At 48.6% G+C, this 21,500-nt stretch overlaps 1 protein-coding gene across 1 annotated transcript; it reads left to right on the top strand.

Annotated features, from left to right (window-relative positions):
• The first annotated feature begins 896 nt into the window (after window positions 1-896).
• LOC118850599 (angiopoietin-related protein 5-like) lies at window positions 897-15,728 on the top strand. The gene is made up of 7 exons (XM_036760130.1): window positions 897-985; window positions 1,354-1,450; window positions 7,504-7,537; window positions 8,254-8,345; window positions 9,393-9,519; window positions 10,418-10,603; window positions 15,216-15,728. Exons 1-7 carry the CDS (start codon window positions 948-950, stop codon window positions 15,533-15,535), a joined length of 894 nt encoding a protein of 297 aa, XP_036616025.1. The 5' UTR covers window positions 897-947; the 3' UTR covers window positions 15,536-15,728.
• Window positions 15,729-21,500: the final 5,772 nt, after the last annotated feature.

The raw sequence follows: 21,500 nt of genomic DNA, 5'->3' as shown, positions 1-21,500 counted from the left end.
CAGGCCTGGCACTGGAGCAGACGGGAATCAGGGCGGGCTTCTCGGGGGCAGGCCTGGCACTGGAGCAGACGAGAATCAGGGCGGGCTTCTCGGGGGCAGGCCTGGCACTGGAGCAGACGGGAATCAGGGCGGGCTTCTCGGGGGCAGGCCTGGCACTGGAGCAGATGGGAATCAGGGCTGGCTTCTGTGGGGGCAGGCCTGGCACTGGAGCAGACGGGAATCAGGGCGGGCTTCTCGGGGGCAGGCCTGGCACTGGAGCAGACGAGAATCAGGGCGGGCTTCTCGGGGGCAGGCCTGGCTGGCAGGAGGGGAACATTGCTGAGGCAGGAAGTCTGGGAGGACAAGGGAGATGTAGCCAGGAGGCGCTTCTCTGCCGCTTTGCCATTGTTTTCTGGCTTGTGTCTTGTTCAAGGCCAAGGCCTGGACACATGTAGGGTGAATCTAATTGGTTGTTTAGGGGGCTGGTTGAAAAAAGCAACATTTAAAATATTTTTCACTTCATCCCTAGACGGGCCCGGCCTGGGCTCTATAGCAGGGGGACAATGATCCCCAAATGCTGACATGGAGGCTGCTCCCTGGTGACCCCTGGGCAGGCCCCTCTCTGGGCCTGTTTTCCCCTCTGTGAGGTGGGAATAAGAAGACCTACACCCTGTGACCCCTTATTTCTGAGCTGAGGTCATTGCCATGATGGGGAAGCTGGGCTCGCTCACAGGTGTGAGGGGGAAGAGGAAGAAGGAACCTTTGACTGTGTGGGGCCCCCGCCCAAGCACACGGCACTCAGGCCCTGTGGGGCAGGAAGTTCCACCCAAGCCAAGTGGGGCCAATGTGCCCCGCCTCAGGTGCCACCCTCTCCCAAGAGGCATAAACACCCCAAGCCCCAGAGAGAGTGGGGCAAGAGGGCTTCTGTGAGGCAGGCGACAGCTCAGTATAAGCCAAGTCTTGAAGGAATGTGGGCTCAGACAAGGGGAGGGGGGCTCAAGCAAAGGTTTGGGGGCTCAGACAAGGGGAGGGGGACTCAGAGAGGGGAGGGGGCCTCAGACAAAAGGTTTGGGGCTCAAACAAGGGGAAGGGGGGCTCAGAGGGGGAAGGAAGCTCAGGCAAATGGTCAGAGACTCAGACAAGGGGAGGGGGGATCAGACAAAGGTTTGGGGGTTCAGACAAGGGGAGGGGGGCTCAGACAAGGAGGGGCAACTCAGGCAAAGATTCGGGGGCTCAGAGATGGGGACGTGGGGGCTTGAGGAGATGAAGGTTTAGAGAGGGGGATGCAGACTCACTGAGGGCAGTGAGGGCTCCAGATGGAGTCAGGCCCAGGGGTCTCAGTATTCAGTACCCATAACTCCTCCATCTCTCCAGCCCAGGAACAATGGCGCCAGTGGCTCGGGTCAGCTTTGTCCTTGTCATCCTCCTACTCTCCATGCCGCCCATCAGTCCAGGAACACTGAAGAGGCAGGTAAGTGCCCTGGGTTCTTGGTCCCCACCAGGCTGTCTGGAATCCCTAGGGAGCTTGGTGGCTGCATTCTTCTTGGCCTGGCTCCTTAGCAGGAGCTCTTCCTGGTGCTCCACACCCCATTTTCTTCCCAGATCTCAGCGTTTTCTCCTTTCCCACCTCCCCCTCCCAGGAAGGCATTGTCTCCAGCTTCTGCCGAGCTTCCAGGAAGCTCAGAGCCCCCCAGCTGGTGAGCACCAGAAGAGGAGCTGGGCTCCGGGTTCCCCAGTGAGCAGCCTGGGGCCCGTTGGCATCTGGCTAGTAGCTTCCTTTGTCTTCGTATGGGTAAAGGATGAGCTCGTTCTGGGCTGCATAAGACCTTATCGATTTCATTATTGGTTCTTGTTACAAGGTTATAAACTAATAATGGTGTGTGGTAGGGAAGCCTTGTGTGTAGATGGACACATCCAGCCCTCCTTCTGCCTGGTTTTCTTATTTGTATATCTGTGGGGAGCAGTGGAAATAAGTGGACTGTATGATCTCCAAGGTCCTTCCAGCTCTCCTGTCCCTGGATCCGGACCCACCACCCAGCACCCAGCCATCTGGCCAAGGGGCTTGCTCCTCATCAGTAGCTAGGGCTTGGCTTTGACTTCAGAGAACCCCAAACTCTCACCTAAGAGGCATCACACCGGTACCTAAGTGAGAAGAAGCCCAGGCCCATTTCTGACAAGTGGTCCTCCAGCCTTCTCTAGACCACCAATGCAGGGGGCCCCTTCTCCTCCTGAGACAGGCCAAACTGCTCTTCTCTGGGACTGCTTCAGGCTCAGGCCTTTCTGTTCCTTTACACCTTCTGTTCCTCCTCTGCTTCTGCCCTCTGGGACCAAGCAGAGCGAGACAAATCCCTCCTCCAGAACCCACTCAGTCCCCAGGCTTGACAGTGTCAGCTGTGACAGCTGGTCCTTACAAGGCCTTCTCCATCTCACCCACCTGCCTCCTTCCTAATCTGTGGCACCCAGAACAGAACTCATTAGCCCAGCTGGGGTCTAAGCAGGACAGAGGACGGTGGGCCCCTCGCCTGCCTTGTCCTGGGTGCTCAGCTGCCCCATCCCACTGCTGACCCTGGAGCTTATCATCCAACCCACCCACCAGCTCTCTGCCCCAGCCCTGACCTCCACTTGGAAGGCTGATTTTTTGAACCCTGGTGCCTTGCTAGCCCTCTCAAACTGCACCTTCTACCCAACACTCCCTCCACCACGGCATGTACCATCTACCATGTCTTCTGCCATGGTGTCTGTCCGTCCCAGCTTCCTGTCACCTGTAAATCTAACAAGCTTGCCAGCTGTCCATTTAGGCCTTGATAATTACATAGCACAGACCGAACCTAGATCAGGGTATTCCAATGGAGACCTCCCCCTCCACACTGACTCGAGGAGACAGGAATACGCATTTACTAAGCTCTGTGTGCCAGGATCACCTGATTGTACATCGAGTGATCAGTAATGACTCTTTAGGACTAAGCGTTCATCAGGTTGTGGATGCCTGGACCTGGCCCCCGTGTGGGGCTGGGCAGCCCCTGCCTAATCTGCCGGTACTCATGGTCAAGGGAGTTCCCTGGCAGACCCAGGGTGCCGTAGAAGTGGGATACTTTGTACTTAGCTTTCATCAGAACGTTCGAGAAGATCTATCATAGATCTAAATAATCGGGAAAATGTCAGTTGTTCCTGGGTAGGTGGAGCTAATATAATGGCAACTACCTAATTTACTGATTCAGTGCCACACCAACCAAACCACCAAAAATTGTTTTGTAGAGCTAGAAAACACAGTAACAAAATTCATCCAGAAGAACAAAAGGTCCAGAAGATCAAGGGAATTAATGAAAAGTAATGCAATTTGACCAAAGTGAAATGTAATAGAGAAAAACAGGAAGTTCTGCGTTGGCTGAGGGAGCTGTGGCTACACTTAGCGCGATCCAGAAAAGGATCTGGGCAGGTGGTGGGCAAGTCACCTGAAAGTCGGGGTGGGGGTGAGGGGGGACATGGCCCCCAGAAAAGCGACTGCTGTGCATCTACAGTGCTGGGTCTGGCCCTGGCCTCCCGCCGTAGGCAGGGGCTGGAGCAGGCCCGGCAGAGGGCAGGACCCAGGGATGTGGAGCCGGAGAAGTGGACGCAGGAACGGGCAGCCGAGGCCAAGGGCTGCCTTGGCTAGGAGAAGTCAGGTGCCTTTTTTTTTCTGCTTGGCCTCACATGGCAGAACACTGGGGAGAAACTGCCAAAGGGTAGATTTAGGTGTGATAAGAACTTCCTTGTCATTTAATTGGCCCCAAGGTGGGATGGACTGTCTTGGCAGGCACAGAGTGAACCTCCTCTGGTTCCCTGGGGCCTCCAGGCCTTGAAAACCTTTCACAGGCTGACTCCAGGCCACATCTCCTGGCCTATTGCTCCTCACTCACCTTGCCACCACCCAGGCCCAGCCAACCTGGCCCACTGCTGTTCCTTAGACGCGACAGCACAAGCTGTCTCCGTGTCTTTACCCCCCTCCCCCTTCCCTGAAATCGCCTAAATGTGCTTGCACTCACTTTTTCTCTCTGTTTCTCTGTCTCTGTCTGCCTCCCTCTCTCCTTCTCTCCCTTCCTCCCTCCCTATCTCCTCTCCCTCCCCCTCTTTTTCTATCTCCTGTTTCTCTCTCTCTCACCATCTCCATCTCCGTCCACACGCACGCACGCGCGCGCACACACTAGAAGCACCTAACAAAATGTCTGTTGCTTGAATGATTAATTTAAGCGATGGCTTGTTGGCCATTTGTCCATGAAGTGAGGATTCTTGCTCGGGTATGGGAGATTTGGTGTCTTCCACCTCCAAGATTCTGAGATTCTGTGATTCTGTCACCCAGGTGGCTCCGTGAGTAGACCACTGGGCTTGGCAAAGTGAGGAAGACCTGAGTTTGAATCCTGTCTCAGGCAGTGAGACTCTAGGCAAGTCACTTCACCTCTCAGCCTCAGCTTCCTCATCTGTAAGATGGGGGTGATGCTGGCACCTACCTCAGGGAATTACTGTAAGGACCAAATGAGGCCATGTGTAAAGTGCCTCGCAAACTTCAAAGCATGATAATTGTTAGCTCTTCTTATTGTGGTCTTGCCCACAAAAGGACCTCTGGCTGTGCCCTGATTTACCAGTTTAGTAACTCAGTCAGAAAAGAACATCTGGTTCATCCGGGCGATGTGTTCTCGATGGAGTCCTCCTGACTCTTCATGATCGCTGTTCCCCTTTGTTGATGTTCGCCTGCCACACCTTTGAAAAAATGTGTGCCAGAATTTGGCCAGGAGTCCAGATCACCAGCCTCTGCTTTGGCAGACTCCCAGCTCTTTCTGCTGTGAAGGTTGGGACACTGGCTCCTCTCCAAAGCTGGGGCTCCTCTCCCACTCTCTGCGTCTTTCAGCCATCACTGAGGATGGCCCAGCCATGACTGTGGTAGTTCTAGAATTCTGACTGGAAATCAAAGTCAAGTTCACTGGCCTAGCGTTTGCTGACTCTGTGAGCTTCCATCTTTTAAAAATCAAGACCACGTTCATCCTTCTCCAGCACTGATACTTCTTCTGTTCTACAGAATTACCCAGAGGTCATTGATCCATTGCACAGACATTACTCCAGACTCTCCTTTCTGTAGCCAAGGGCCTGGTGACTTGTGCTCATCAACGGGAGACGTGGTGCCGTCTCATTACGTCCCAACTCTTTCTTGTTCTCTCCAGTGCAAAGAGTATTCTCTTGGATAGAGAAAATAAGGCAAAATCAAAGGTGGAACAGTGATAGAGTGCTGGGCCTGGGGGCAGGGGGACCTGGGTTCAAACCCATCCCTCTTGGACTGATGTCCCCTGTAGGATTCTCATCCCTATGATTCCACCCACCTACTCTCTGTGCTCCCCTCAAATTCAGAGTAAACACCAGGCTATCCCCAGCTTCCCTCTACTTCTCCACTATGCCAAGATGAAGGAGATGTTTCCCTCAAAAGTTTCATCATTTCCACGTCCCCAGTCGGCTCTTTCCTGCTGGACGCTTCCTCCATTGACTGAAGGGCGAAGAAGACAAGAATTCATTAGCTGTTTTTTGGACAAGATAGTCTCAACAGATGCCTAGATAATTGAAGTCTTCTATCACTAGATAAAAGATAAATAGATGAAAGAGAGAGAGATGGGGAGATAGAGGTGTTAGAGGTAGAGATGCTAGAGATAGAGAGGTGGAGAGAGAAAGAGAAATGATAGATGGAGACAGAGAGAGAGTTGATAAATGTAGAGGCAGATGGATAGATATGGATGGATGGATGGATAGATAGATAAGGTAGATAGATGCATGGATAGATGGATAGATGGATGGACAGACGGACGGACGGACAGACGGACGCGTGGATGGATAGATAGATAGATAGATAGATAGATAGATAGATAGATAGATAAAAGGAGAGGTGGTAGATAGAATGAGCAGCGGTGCTTAACCATGGGCCAGGCACTGAGTTAAGTGTTGGGGATACTAGTACAAGCAAACAAACAAGATGGTTGCTGCCCTTGAGGAGCCACATTCTAATAAGGAAGACAAGTCCCCAGGGGGAGCTGGAAAAGGTGTGTGGGCTACCGGGGGCGCAGGCAGAATGGCTCGGTGTGGAGGCGGCTGGTTCTTGGGTCTGTAGTGTACTTCCAACACAAGCTTCTTCGGTCTCTCCCTGGATCTTCACCCAAGCATTTTCCACCTATCTCTCCCTCTGGTCCCAAGATGTTTTCACATGCGTCTGTCTCCTTAGCAGAAAATGTGATGTTAGATCTTCTCTGGGTGACATCTAGCTCGGTGGATTCACCCCTCCCTTCTCTCCTTCCTCCTCTAGGTCACCTTCTTCCACCATTTCCCTGTCCTACTGGCACAGGTCAGGGTGCTCCTTCTGTCCTTCCCTTCAAATCCTCATTTTTCTTTCTTTTCCATTTTTTGACGTCATCCTTCATACCCTGCGCGCTGGACCTTGGAAGAGAGGGGCCGGCCTGCTCTTGAGCACTAGCAATAGTCACCTGACTCCTGGGAAGGCAAACATGAAACCTTGCTGTCCGTACTTGTTGGGGGTGAAATCCTCAGTCGTTGCTATTCTTTTGGGGAGCTCTTGTGGCCGGTTCTGGTAGTTGGATACACTTGTTCACCTTGCTGGGATTTGGGCCAGCTGGGACTGCTGTGCCATGAGCAAGCCCTCAGGGTCACCTCCTGCTGTTTGGGCCTAGAGAGGAGGTCTATGTTCAAATCCACCCATGTGGAAGCAGCTCTTTGGTGAGTTTTCTCATCTGTAAAACAGGAATGATATCCACATTCCCCTCTTCCCCCTGCCCCCACCTCCTCCATAGGGTTGTTCTAAATAAAGCCACTCAGTCATTGTTCGGTTGTATCTGACTCTCCGTGACCACGTTTGGGGGTTTCTTAGCAAAGATACTGGAATGCTTGGCCATTTTATTTTCCAGCTCATTTTACAGATTTGGAAACTGAGACAAACAGGGTGAAGTGACTTGGCCAGGGTCACACAGCTAGTAAAAAAGGCTGGATTTTACCTCGGCTCTTTCTGCCTCCAGGTCTGGCACACTATCCGCTCTACCACCTGCTGCCTCAACTATACAGAAACAAACAGCCTCCCAGGAGCCTTCATCATCACCAACATTCCTACAGAGCTGGAGGGTTGACATAGCACTTCAGGGACATTACTATGCCTCCTGCTTTACACATGAAAACACTAAGACTCAAAGAGGGGGAGTGACTTGGCCCCAATCATGCACCTGATTTAATATGCTTAGGAGCTGCAGCTGAGAGGAAGGCAGCTGGGCCTGCCCATGCAGCAAGAGGGAGGCGCGTTAAACTCTGTGCTTGTAGCACCTTGGTGGGTTCTTAGTCTCCCAGGGGTAGCCTGTGCCACTTTGGGGGCAGTTTCTATCACTGGAATTCCTGGAACCTGAATCAGCCTCTCTACCCACTCTCTGCTATGCTGGTACTCCTGCAATGGCTGGTGCCCCCTGGCTGGCAGTGCCACAGTGGATGCTAATATTTCTGCTCCTTCCACAGGTGCCAGTGGAAGCTGTAAAGCTGAAGAGCCAAGGTCTGCCTGGGGCCTGGGGCTGGGGGTGGGCGCCAGGGTGGAGACTTTCAGGAAATCCTTCCGTTTTTAAGCAGGGAATCCAAAGGATTAGGACGGCAGGAAACCATGACCTTATGTGTGACCTTGATGAGAGCCTGACTCTTCACTTGAGCCCAAGGCCAGGCATGGCCCTGGCGGTGACCCTTCCTTGAGAAGCTGGGCCCTCCTTATGGGAGATGGTACTGCAGAGGGCAGAGCAGGGCAGGAGAGTTGAGGTCACAAGGGACAATGGGCTTTCACCTTAACTGCCTTGCCTTGGCCATTAGTTTCCCTGTGTGGAGAGTGGGACAGTAATTCCTGTCCACCTTCCTTAATACACGCTTTAGCTTCCTCAAAAGCCTCCTCCTCCAGAAAGCCTCCCAGGGTTGACTCCCACCTCTCCCACCTCTTTACTAGTTCTGGAGTCAGAGGGCCTAGGTCAAAATCCCAACCCTACCATTAATTCCCTGTGTGACCTTGGCTAAGTCTCTTTCTGGCTCTGGGCTTTGGTTGGATGAAATGATCTCTGAGGGCCCTGGTCACTCTACATCTAAGGGTCTGACTTGAGAGGAGACAAGTGGACAGAGGCTCAGAGCCCTTGACTCTTAGGGCTCAGCTTTGGGCTGGCTGTGAGAACAGATGCAGGTATAGACCCCCTCTGGACAGGGTCCTCAGCTCTGCTTCTCTGTCCCCTGCAGGAAAGGACTGCTCCCAGATCTGGACAGACAATCCACAGTCCCCAAGCGGCATGTATGTCATCAAGCCAGTCGGGGCCTCCAATGCCTTCCGGGTCAGTCAAACAGCATTTACTAAGCACCTACTATGTGCTGGGTCCTGTGTTAGGTACTGAGGATACAGAAAAAGGCACAACCAGAGTCCCTGCCTGCAAGGGGCTAGACTCTAATATAGGAGGAAGAGGAGGACCATACGTGGTCATATACAGGGGGTTAGATTCTAATGAGGAAGAGGAGGGCAGTAGGTGGTCATACACAGGGGGCTAGACTCTAATGAGGAAGAGGAGGGCAGTAGGTGGTCATATGCAGGGGAAGGAGGGTGGTCTCCAAGGGGAGGTCTCCTGCATCCCCGGAGACTTGAGCTGAGTCTGAGGCAGGGAGGCTCGGAGGTGGAGGTGATATCGGAACAAGCCCAGAGATAGGAATGGGGTGCATTTGAAAAAGGAGAAGAAGGCTGGGCGGGTCTCAGAGGGCTTTAGATTTGGTCCTGGGGATAATGGAGTCTCAGGACCTCCTTTAGCAGTTGGGTGGAGAATGGATGAGACTAGAGAGAGACTGAGGCAGGTGGAAGGCTGCTGTCATAGTTCAGATGAAGGTGAGTGGACAGAAGGGGGTGGTGGGTGGTAGATTTGGCCACAGACCAGGGGCGAGCATAAGAGAGAAGGTGACAATGGTCACAGAAAGGGGCCCTGCCATTGTCCAGCTGGGGGCGCCACTTGAGATGAGCCCCTTCCCCTCTCCGAGCCTCTTTCTTCCTCCATAAAATAGGAGTGGTGTTCTTTGCACTGCCTGCCTCACAGGGGCCTGGAGGAGGAGTTTGTCAACGCTTGGAGTGCCATAGGAATGGGAGGCATTTTCCATCATGATCTCTAAAAGGATTTGAGTTGGGGGAAAGTGGGCTTGTATTCCACTGTGGCAGATGAGGTCAGACATTCGGAGGGCCTTTGTATCTGGGAAGTCTGAACATAGGGGATAGGAGGGTGAAGAGGCCCTTTTTTTCTGGGAGTCAGGGATGGCCCCTTATCTTTACCTGTCTGAGACAGTTCTGCTTTAGAGTCTGTGGGACTCTAAATCCACATCCCACAAACCTTGTAACCCACCAGGCTTACTGCGACATGGGAGAAGATGGCGGCTGGACGGTCTTCCAGAGGCGGACAGGGGGCAATGGCAGGCCTTTGACATTTGACAGAGTCTGGCAGGAGTACAAGCATGGCTTTGGGGATGTGGAAGGTGAGGAAGCTGAAGAGTCCTAGCATTGGGGCCATCATGGTCCTGGAGCACCACCATGGGGCAGCTCTGCATGGGGGCCTGCTGGGAAAATAATGGGGCTTAACCCTAGAGCTGGGGCCCATCCTCCCACTCAGACACCACCCCAATAATCAAGAGCCACAGATAATTGTGGGCAATCCCTAGAATGGGGAACAATCCTCCCCCCCCCCAAAAGAACCTGGATAACCCCTGGAACAAGGGACAAATCCTCTCACCCAGCCACTCTCAAAACTGGACAATTGAGGGCATCAGATAATTGAAGATAATCCAATAAGCAGAACTGAATAATGCAGTGTGTCAGATATCTCTCCCTCCTCTCCTCCACCAAAGTGGGATAATCCAGAATCATGCACCATCCAGAAGTGGAAAATTCCCCGTGGAAGTACTAATCTAGAACGTCCCACTCACAATCCCACCCTGAAAGTGGCTCGTGCCAACCATCAGGTGAACCCCACCCCAGCCCACATCTCTGATTGGAGGTCAGTGGGTGCCCTGTTCTGCTGCTAGCTGGCTTGGGCTCATGCTCACAGGAAGTCAGGGTTGCCCAGGGGAGCAAGTCTGGGATGGGATGTTGGCCACCAGAGGTCAAGAGCTGATGGAGAGATATCCAGGATTAGCACAGGCAGGGAGGGGAGACTGGATCCAGAGGATTTGAGTCAGGACGCAGACAAGGCCGAGAGTGGCTGGAGCATCGAGGTCAGACACCTCGAGGAACTTCCTCTGGTGCCCTTCCAAGCCAGAGGAGCCCGCTCCCTGCTGCCCAGTGGGACCCATGGGAATGGCTGCAGGTAGCTGTGTCCAAGACCGACTGATACCCTCCCCCCTGGCCTTCCATGATGGGAGTTCCCCTCCCTTCCAGGTGAACACTGGTTGGGCCTGTCTAAACTTTACTCCCTGACGCACCAGCCTGGCACCCGCACCCAGCTGAAACTGGATTTACGCAACTTTAAAAATGAGAGCGGCCATGCCCTGTATGACTCCTTCCAGATCGGTAATGAGTCCAGTTTCTACACCCTGAACCTGGGCAGATACTCTGGAAATGCAGGTGAGCCAGCTCTGCCAGGGGAAACAGTGAGCCCTCTCTAATATGGTAAAAATTCAGCAAACAGCAATTAAACTCCTACTGTGTGCAGGGCCCTGGGTTTGCATGGGAGACTTAGACAATGCAATAGATATTTGTTAGTGCATCCATTCATTAGATGTTAATGCATTTATTCATTCAATCCTTTGGATTCATTCTGCGAATATTTATTAAGCTCCTACTGTATGCAACTCCCTGGAACTTAGCATGGGAGAGACACAGAGTTCACCTGTGTAGCTCCCAAACATGTTAATAATAAGATATAAGCACAGAGAGCCATATGTTACATTGACAAGCCCATCAGAGAGGAGTCAGAGGGAGAAGGCCATTCCTTAGGGGAGCAATCACCAAAGGCTCCCTGGAGGAGGCGCCATTAGTGTTGTCCTTAAAAGGATGGGTAGAAATTGAGCAGGTAAAAAGAGGAGGGGTAATACCCCAAACATTTTGGGGGTCAGAGAGTCATCCTGATTGGCTGGCGTATAGAGCGTGTGGAGCGCTAAAGGTCAGAATGAGGCGGACCGGGCAGTGTTTCTTTGAGCTATAGCGAGGCCCAGAAGGTGATCTTTAACCTGAAAAAGTCAGAACGAAAATGACTGGCACTTTGAGTCGAGACAGAATTGAAGGGGTAAGATGAGCAGAGAGTTCCTAACCAGCCTTGAGTTCAGGAGGGGTCTGATGGCATCCCTGACCAGATCAGATGGGACTCTCAGGGGGTCTTTCAAAGAGCACCGAGAAGGGAAGGGGGCCCCAGGACCCCAGGGCTGACGTCCTGATTTTCAAAAAACAAAAGACAAAGCACACGGTCTTCTGGTCAGCGAGCTGGATGCTTGCCAAAATTCTAGAACATGTCTTTCAAAGGGCTGTTTAGTGACTGCTTAGAAAAGGCAGCAGTGACCTCAAGGAGCCAGGATGGGCCGATGGACTTCCTTCTCTTGTAGACAAGCTTACTAAATGGGCAGATAAGGAGAATTCTATAGCTCCCATGAACCCAGGTTGTACCTGAGCATCTGAGCTATGGTAAAGAGATGTGGGTTAGATGACAATGCAGTTCGATGTATTCGGAATGGGTCGGATGGCTGAACTCAAAGAAGTCTCTGTCCCTGGCCATAGACTGTTGAAAATGCTTACCAATTACTTGGATAAAGGCAGAGGTGGAATACTTCTTACTTTGATGGATGACTTAAAGCTAGAAGGGGCAGCTAACATAATGGATAATTGAATCAAGATCCAAAAAGATTTCTATAGACTAGAATGTAACAATGAATTCCTACACTCGGGTTCTAGTTCTCCACCTCCCAAGTGGAAGATGAAAGAGGTGTGATAAGACAACCTCTCGTGTGAAAAAGATCCTGGAAGTCTTAGTGCACTCCAAGTTCAGTGTGAGTTAGCAGCGTGACCCAGCAGTCCAGCGCAAATGTAGGCTGCCACGAGAAGGATCGCGTCTGGTGCTAAGGGTGTGGTGATTCCTACTGTTTAGGAAGGCCATTGAGACCAAGCGAGAGTGTGCTTACAAACCAAGCAGTCAGCAAGCATTTGTTGAGCACCTACTGTGTGCCAGGCCCTGGGCTAGATGCCATCATAGGACAATGCCTTTCTCTGAAGAGCTTCTGTTTTACTAGGGGGATATGACAACTTCACAGAGAAGTGGTGAGAATATTAATCCCCCAAATACAGTGGCAGTGGGCAGGGGGGGCTTCTTCCAAGAGCGAGGTGCTTGAGCTGAGCTTGGAAGGGAGCCCAGGAGATAAAGGTGAGGAAGATGACCAGGATGGGGACAGGACTGGAGATGCCGCTGTTAGGAGGATCTTTGGAAGGAGCTAGAGATGGGACTGAAGGTGGATGTTGAATGTGTGTGGCCTCCTCCTGGTCCTCATTCATCCAGTGTTTATGAAGTGCCCCACTGTGTGCCAGGCTGTGTGCTCAGCAATTCAGAGGCATTGTGGATGGATGGATCAGCCCGTAGATGGATACACAGACAGACAGAGCATATATTAAGTACTTACTGTGTGCTAAACCCTAATGATACAAATACAAGCAAGCAAGCCCTGCCCTCAAGGCGTCTACATTCTAGTGGGGAAAATATGAATAAAATGGGAGAGCATGCACACTGCAATACGGTAGGGGAAATGGGCAACCATCAGTGTTGCAGGGGTCTGGCTCCCAGCAAGATAAGGCAGATCTCACCTGTCACAGTCAGGGATAAAGTCCATGGTTGCACACATGGGAGCCAGTCTGTGAAGATCTCTAAAGGGTAACAGTTAAAATTAAGGTAAACTGAGGCACAAAGTTCTGAGTATGATCGATTTGTTGGGAAAGTGTGAATTTACCAATCATTAGGATCTCAGCTTCCCTAGCAAGACCAACACCCTACATGAGTGGGGCGGCTGTCTCTCTATACTTTTGGGGAGGACAGACCAAAGAACAGGCCCTCAGAGCCAGGGAGCAAGTTAGACTGGTTAGAAGAGCTAACATCATAAATGGCAAACTCACTCTGATTGGTTCCAGAGCTGATGTGCAGGGAACAATATGATTGGTTGGAAATTGAGAATGAGGGGCCAGCAACACCCCACTCCTTCCCCCTGTGACTAAGAAGTGGTCATCATTCGAGTCTATGTGCCAGATAGGACATTGTGGGCCACATGTCTTTGGAGAACGAACCGGGCATCCTTGAAGGGTGGCTGGATAGTGTAAAGTCCTAGACCAGACTCCCCAGCTCCACCTGCATCCCTTAACGGGAACAGATTTCCTTGAGGCAAGAGTGGAACAGCGAGGAGCAGGGGAGTCAGATTTCTGAACTTAACTCGTGACAGGCCGGCTAAATTTCTGAATTAAGTTCAGAGACAAAGAATCATGACTTAGGCAGTTCCAGGACAAAATTAATTAATGATAAATAGGATCAATTAAAAAACCAGAATCAATCTGATTATTTTAATGCTGAACTGAGGAGTTTCCTAGGGACGACAGGGAGCCACTAGGAGCCTATTGAGTGGAGGAGTGGCGCAGCAAGATCTGAGCTTTAGGGACGTCTGTTCGGTAGCTGGGGAGAGAATAAACTGGAGGAAAGAGAGACCAATGAGAATGCACCAGGCCAGAGGTCATGAAAGCCTGGGAGTGACAAGGGAACAGAAGTTGGGCAGGAAGAATCAACAAGCATTAGGAAGCATTGGATATTGGGGGTGAGGGACAGTGAGGAGCTGAGTGACTAAGGGTGAGAAGCTCTTTGACAGATAGAGGGCATTTTAGAAGAGGTGAGGATTGGGGGGCACTTACGTTTCACCGAATTAGGGATTCTGAGAGCTGGAAGGGATCGTGGCACCATCTAGTCCCATCCCTACCTAAAAAGGAATCCCAACTCTAACATCCCTGACCAGCAGCGGTCCGGCCTATGACAGGGTGTCATTGTTAGGAAACAACTATCACTCCCCACCCCAAGCCTTCCACCCTGCCGAGTTTTCTCTTCTCCAGGTAAACATCCTTGGTTCTTTCAGCCGCTCCTTGTCAATGGACTAGAGGCCTTTTGTCATCGTTAGTGCTTTCTTGTGGATTCCATGACTGTCTTAAACTGTAACCCACTGAATGCGGTATTCCAGATGTGGTCTGCCAGGTCTGAGTACAGAGGGGCTGTCACTTCCTTACTCCTGGAAGCTAGTAATGCAGTCTAAGACCCAATGACTGATACACAGCTTGTGGCCCACCAAAACCCCCATATCTTTTTCAGAACGATTGCTCTCTATCTCTGCCTCCTCCTTTTCCATCTGATACTTGGGGCATTGACTTGTTTTGGTGGCCAATTGCGTGATTGTTTGTATTTATCCCTATTGAAGTATGTTTTGCTAGGTCCACTCCTGGGCTTTAGCCTGTCAGGGTCTTTGTCAGTCCTGATGTTGTCATCCACTGAGCTGCCTCTCCCTCCTAGTCTTGGGTCATCTGCATGTGTGTTAAATGACTTATCCTAAGTAACTGGTGGAAATGGTAACTAGCCCAGGATCTCAAGAAGATCAGACCAGGAGAACAGAAGATGGGTTGGGATGGGTGTCACAGACAGGAGAGGGAGAAGCAGGCTGACTGCACTCTGAATGGAGGGTGGGCAGGGCAGTGGTGCCTGGGCCCAGACAGAGATGATAGCCCCATCAGTGCATAGGAACAGCCTGGACAGAGGCAGGGGTACCTGCTCTGAGCCTGGGCTCTGGGCTTGGGGTGGGGTGGGGGGCTTCTCTGAGCCTGCATCCTGGAAAGAGAAGGTGGCTCCAGTGTTAGCATCTGGGCCCTAGACAGAGGGAGGAGACCCCTCTGAGCCTGGGTCCCAGATGGGAGTGGGGATAGGGTGATAAGGAATTTGAGCCTGGACCAAGGCCACAGAGGGGGCCTGGAAGGAGAACCCTGGTTGGCACCACCTGGTCAAAGGTCGAGGGTGTCTATTATGAATGAGACTGGTCCATGGAAAGAGGAGGTGATTAACAAATAGTGCTAGAATCCCAAATACAGGGTGGCCCCATCAGTGCATAGATTTAGGTCAGAGGAGATGGCATTGCTCAGTGCTGGGGCCCATGGTCCCAACCACTGCTCTTATGTACAGGAGATTCCTTCCGTGGTGAAAATTGGAAAGGAGCAGCATCCCAAGTGGGCAGAGCCTTCAGTACCCTGGACAGGGACCATGACTCCTGTGACCCGTGCGGCAGTGGTAACTTAGCCTTCAATCAATGCAGTGAACAGAGTGGGGATGCAGGCTGGTGGTTCAGTGACTGTGGCGTGGCCAACCTCCATGGTGACTGGCACGCTGAGGGGGACAACAAAGGCTGGAGTTCTGACATCCACTGGGGAACCTGGAGTCCAGTGGAATCCCTAAAGGCCACTGAGATGAAGGTGAAAACTGTGATGACAGCAACCAAGGCTTAAGCGCCAAGGGCCCTTCCAGCTGCCCCAGGACCCGCTCAGAAGCATGGAGTACCCAGAGAGCCAATCCAAGGGAGACTAGGGGTAACTGTGGTGATCTAAAGGGAATGAGAAATTGGGGGCAGGGCCTGGTGGGCAGGATGGGCACACAGTGTCTGCTGTAGGTGTTGGGGAAATGATCAATAAAAATGGAGATTCCAAGCCTCCCTTGGCTCTGCCTCAGTTGGTGCCTACAGCTTGCCTTAAACCCACCCCTTCTCTGGGGAAAGACAGGGGTAGGAGGGTGGAGACAAGACTCTGGAAGGGGTCCCTGCTCCAGGGGGAGACAAGTGGCCTTGAGGGAAATAGAGCTGGCCCTGGGGGAATACCTGGTTTGAAGAGGAGCCCCTGGTCTGAGGGTGTAGACTTGACATTCAGACTCATTTGGGGAGACTCAGGTCCTGCCCTCAGGGAATCTGTAGTCTGTGGGGAGACTGAGGAGGTACAGGCCCTGGCTGTTGTCTCTGGACTCTTACAGTTTTTGAGAGACAGTCCCTCCTTTATCAAAGAGACACAAGAAGCATGAAATGTCTGATAGAGAGCCGATATTCAGCACAGATATCAGATCAAAAGCCATTCCCTGGTGGATTTGACCAAAGGATATAAACAGTTCTCAAAATCTTTTTTAACATGCCCAAGAATGTTCCAAATCACAAATAAGAGAAGTGCACACCAAAGAACACATTTCACCTAACACCCAGCAAAGCAGCAACAATACCATAAGAAGGGTCAATACATCATTGTCTGGAGGGGCCACCGGCACTAATGCATGGCTTGTTGGTGGAGCTAACTCCCAACTTCCCAGCTGGGAAAGGAGCCTGGGATTATACTAAGAAAAATCAATTGGTTTTTAATAGGTGCGTACTACGTGTCAGGCACTGTGCTAAGTGTTGGGGATGCAGGTACAAAAAAGGAAAACAGTCTCTGCCTTTAAAATCCAGTGGAGGCGGATGATACACAAACAGAAGCTGAAAAGGGTTGAGAGGTGTATAATGGAGAAATCAAAGGAACTCTGGAGGGTGGGAAATGGAGATTGACGGTCTGGGCACCCTCCTTAAATGGAGGGTTTATAGCTCATGATTCTGCCCTCCAATCAGAGGTGCAGAAGGGACTGATGAAGTGTGAGTACCAAAAAGATTCAGATCTTTAGGGATGATGACATTTCCCAATGATGAGGTCCCTGGGGGCATGATGGAGAGAGAGTCCAAAGAAGTCCAAAGGAGTCCAGGTTGGTGGGAAATTAAGAGATGACTGGAAAGTGAATAAGATGTTCATGCCCTTTGACCCTGAGATCCACTGCTGGTCACACTAGTTATGCCCTGAGGAGTCAAAGCCCCGTATGCCAGAATATCGGTGTCAGCACTTCAGTTGAGTGTCTGATGCCCATCAATTGAGAAATAGCAAATCGTGGTTCAGGAATGTCATGCATATTACTGTGCTGTCAGGAATTAAGAACATGCAGAATACAGAGAAGTATGGAAAGACTTACGTGAACAGATACAGAGTGAAGTAAGCAGAACCAGGAGAAAGATGGACAAAACCTTTTCAATATCCGTGGAAAGAACTCAAAACTGAGACAAAGTGTGTGTGATTATGATGGCCATGATCTTGTGGAGATAACTTGGCTTTGGTGCAGATATACAGCACTTTAAGATTTCTAAAATGCCTTACCTCCATATCTCACTTAAGTCCTCACTATCCCTTGGTGTCCCTATTTTGTGGCTGTTCAGTTGTGTCCTACTCTTCATGACCCTGTGGACCGAAGCACCCCAATTCTTTTTTTTTTCCAATTTGATATAACAGTAACTATATTCCAGAACCAGCAAGCCCACGTCAATGTAGCAACAAGGAGATTAAAACAGAGCATTACAGCAAAGAGCCAAGTCATCCTGTAACCTTCCCTCTCTGCTAAGGCCTTCCCATAAACAATCACTCACTGTTTGCTTGCCTGTGTCCTCTTCTCCCTCAATCCTCTGGTCTGCAGCTCTCTGGTCTCCACCCTCCCCTCAGCACTCTCTTCTGCAGCTCTGCAGACTTGGAGTTCTTACTCCTTTTCCTTGGGCCGAATTCTGAAGTCTGGCTTCTCTACTGACTTCTGAATTCTCCGTTCTCAATAGCTACCTTCTGTGTGTATATATGTTCTTTTTAGGGCCCAAGGGCTTCACGCCCAATAGGCAAAAGAGTGTGGGAAAGATCTTTAATCAGTGATTGGCATCCCAAAGGTATGGGCCTGCCTCTCTTAACTGGCCCCACCAGAGGCCTATTGAGTGGGTGGGAAGGATTTTCAGTCATATTATCACCACAGAAGCTGACTGAAGGACCTGCAAGGGCTGGTCCCTGAATGGGGAAATAGAAAGAAAAAAACCTCAATCCAATTTAATAATTGGTTATTATAAGAAAATAATAATTTGTCTCATTCCAAAAGAGGGGGATAGCTATTCCCTAATGAGACAGTCATTCATTTACATTAATGTGGTTATTGTATAGATTTTCTTACACCATCTCTTTCAATTCATACAAGTCTTCCCAAGTTTCTATAAATTCTTCATATTTGTCATTTCACATGGTACAGTATTAAGGTTTATACCAGTTGATTTAAAAAAACAGCTAATTTGTAAAACTGGGGAGAAGATGGTGGAAGACTGTGAAAAATATTACCTCTTTAAGCAGTAAATAGCAGTAGAAGCAAAACCAAGTCTATAGAAAGTTTAGTGTGAGACTCAATGGAATCACATCATGCCAAGAGCATTTAAAGATGCAAACAGCATTAAGGACAACGCCTTGAAAATGTTACATATTTGTCAATGTTTCATTATCATTACTATTATTGATTGTATCAGAGAAATAATGGCCCAAGTGAGCCAAGATTGTTGAGGAATACTGACAACAAAAATCTATATCCATATCCATATCAAAATTTCTATCTATATCTACACAGTGTTTTACAAATAGGTTTTTTTTTGCATGTAAAAACAATTTTTTTTTAATTTTTAGTTTACAACACACGGTTCTACACAATTTTGAGTTACAGATTTTCTTCCCTCCCTCCCCCCCTCCCTCTCCAAGACAGCATGGAATCCCATATAACTTCCACGTATAACTTCATATTGAATTAATTTACACATTAGTCAAGTTGTGGAGAAGAATTATGACCAATGGAATGAATCATGAGAAAGAAGAAACAGAACCAAAAAAAAAAAACCAACCCAAAAACAAAAACAAAAGAGAGAAAAAAAGGGGGGGGGAAGGTGAGCATAAAGTGTGCCTCAATCTGCATTCATACTTCATAGTTCTTTCTCTGGGTGTAGATAGCATTCTCCATCGTGAGTCCTTTGGAGTTCTCTTTGCACATTGTGTTGCTGAGAAGACCAAAGTCTGTCAGGGTTAGTCCTCACAGAATCCATATATCTGTGGTTGTGTATAATGTCCTCCTGGCTCTGCTCCGCTCACTCAGCATTATGTCATGTAGGTTTTTCCAGGTTGTTTTGAAGTCCGTATCATCCCCATTTCTTATAGCACAATAGTATTCTATTGCCTTCATATACCACAGCTTGTTCAGCCATTCCCCAATTGATGGGCATCCCTTTGATTTCCAATTCTTAGCTACCACAAAAAGAGCCGCTATAAATATTTTTGTACATATGGGTCCTCTTCCCACATGTGTGATCTCTTTGGGGTACAGCCCTAGAAGTGGCATTGCTGGGTCAAAGGGTATGGACATTTTTATAGCCCTTTGAGCGTAGTTCCCAATTGCTCTCCAAAATGGCTGGATCAGCTCACAACAATGTAACAATGTTCCAATCTCCCCACATTCTCTCCAGTATTTATCATTTTCCTGTTTTGTCATTTTAGCCAATCTGACAGGAGAGATGTGCTAAGAGTTTTGATTTGCATTTCTCTAATCAGTAGTGATCCAGAGCATTTTTTCATATGCCTAGAGATATCTTTAATTTCTTCCTCTGAAAACTGCCCGTTCATATCCTTTGACCATTTCTCAATCGGGGAATGACTTGTATTCCTATATATTTAGCTCAGTTCCCTGTATATTTTAGAAATGAGGCCTTTATCAGTGACACTAGTTGTAAAGATTTTCTCCCAATTTTCTGCTTCTCTCCTAATCTTTGTTGCATTGGCTTTTTTTTTGTACAAAAACATTTCAATTTAACATAATCAATATTATCCACTTTGCATTTTGTAATACTCTCTATCTCTTGTTGGGTCATGAATTCTTTGATTTTCCATAAATCTGATGGGTAAACTATTCTTTGCTCTCCCAAATTGCTTATAGTTTCAGCCTTTATTCCTAAATCATGAACCCATTTTTGACTTTATTTTGGTATATGGTGTAAAATATTAGTCTATGCCCAGTTTCTGCCCTACCATTTTCCAATTTTCCCAGCAGTTTTTGTGAAACAGTGAATTCTTAGCCCAGAAGCCGGCCTCTTTGGGTTTATCAAAGAGTAGATTGCTATAGTCGTTGACTTCTCCATCTTGTATACCTAGCCTATTCCACTGATCCACAACTCTGTTTCTTAGCCAGTACCAGGTAGTTTTGATGACTGCTGCTCTACAGTTTAATATCTGGTATGGCTAGGCCACCTTCTCTAGCATTTCTTTTCATTAATACCCTAGATATTCTAGACCGCTTGTTCTTCCAGATGAATTTTGTTATTATTTTATCCAGCTCAGTAAAATAATTTTTTGATAGTTCAATTGGTATGGCACTGAATAGATAAATTTAGGTAAAATTGTCATTTTTATTATATTAGCTCGGCCTAACCATGAGCAACTGATATTTTTCCATTTATTTAGATCTGACTTTATTCACGTGAAAAGTGTTTCATAATTATGTTTATATAGGCCCTGGGTTTGTCTTGGCAGATAGACTCCCAAATATTTTATAGTGTCTACAGTAACTTTGAATGGAATTTCTCTATCTCTTGCTGTTGGGCTTTGTTAGTAATGTATAGGAATGCTGAGGATTTATGTGGGTTTATTTTATATCCTGCAACTTTGCTAAAGTTGTTTATTATTTCAAGTAGTTTTTTACTTGATTCTCTAAGTAAATCATCATATCATCTGCAAAAAGTGATAATTTAGCTTCTTCTTTGCCTATTCTAATTCCTTCAGTTTCTTTTTCTTCCCTTATTGCTACAGCGAATGTTTCTAGTACCAAATTAAATAGTAGGGGTGATGATGGACATCCTTGTTTCACCCCTGATCTTACTGGGAATGCATCTAGCTTATCCCCATTACAAATAATGCTTGTTGATGGTTTTAGGTAGATGCTATTTATAATTTTAAGGAAGGCTCCATTTATTCCTATGCTTTCCAGTGTTTTTAATAGGAATGGGTGTTGTATTTTGTCAAAGGCTTTTTCTGCATCTAATGAGATGATCATATGGTTTCTGCTAGTTTTGTTGTTGATATGGTCAATTATGCTAATCGTTTTCCTAATATTGAACCAGCCTTGCATTCCTGGAATAAATCCTACCTGGCCATAGTTTATTATTCTGGTGAGAAGTTGCTGCAATCTTTTTGCTAATATTTTATTTAAAATTTTTGCATCAATATTCATTAGGGAAATTGGTCTATAATTTTCTTTCTCTCTTTTGACTGTACCTGGTTTGGGTATTAGTACCATATTTGTGTCATAAAAGGAATTTGGTAGGACTCCTTCTTCACCTATTTTCCCAAATAGTCTACAAAGTACAGGAATTAATTGTTCTTTAAATGTTTATAGAATTCACATGTAAAACCATCTGGCCCTGGAGATTTTTTCCTAGGGAGTTCATTGATGGCTTGCTCAATTTCTTTTTCTGAGATGGGGTTGTTTAGAAATTTTACTTCCTTTTCTGTTAACCTGGGCAATTTATGTTTTTGTAGATATTCATCCATATCTCTAAGGTTGTCAAATTTATGGGCATAC

Source organism: Trichosurus vulpecula, chromosome 5 (genome assembly GCF_011100635.1).
Source record: "Trichosurus vulpecula isolate mTriVul1 chromosome 5, mTriVul1.pri, whole genome shotgun sequence".
NCBI classification, from domain to species: domain Eukaryota; kingdom Metazoa; phylum Chordata; class Mammalia; order Diprotodontia; family Phalangeridae; genus Trichosurus; species Trichosurus vulpecula.
The sequence above is the reverse complement of the archived record's forward strand: the minus strand, read 5'-3'. Positions and strand labels throughout refer to the sequence as shown.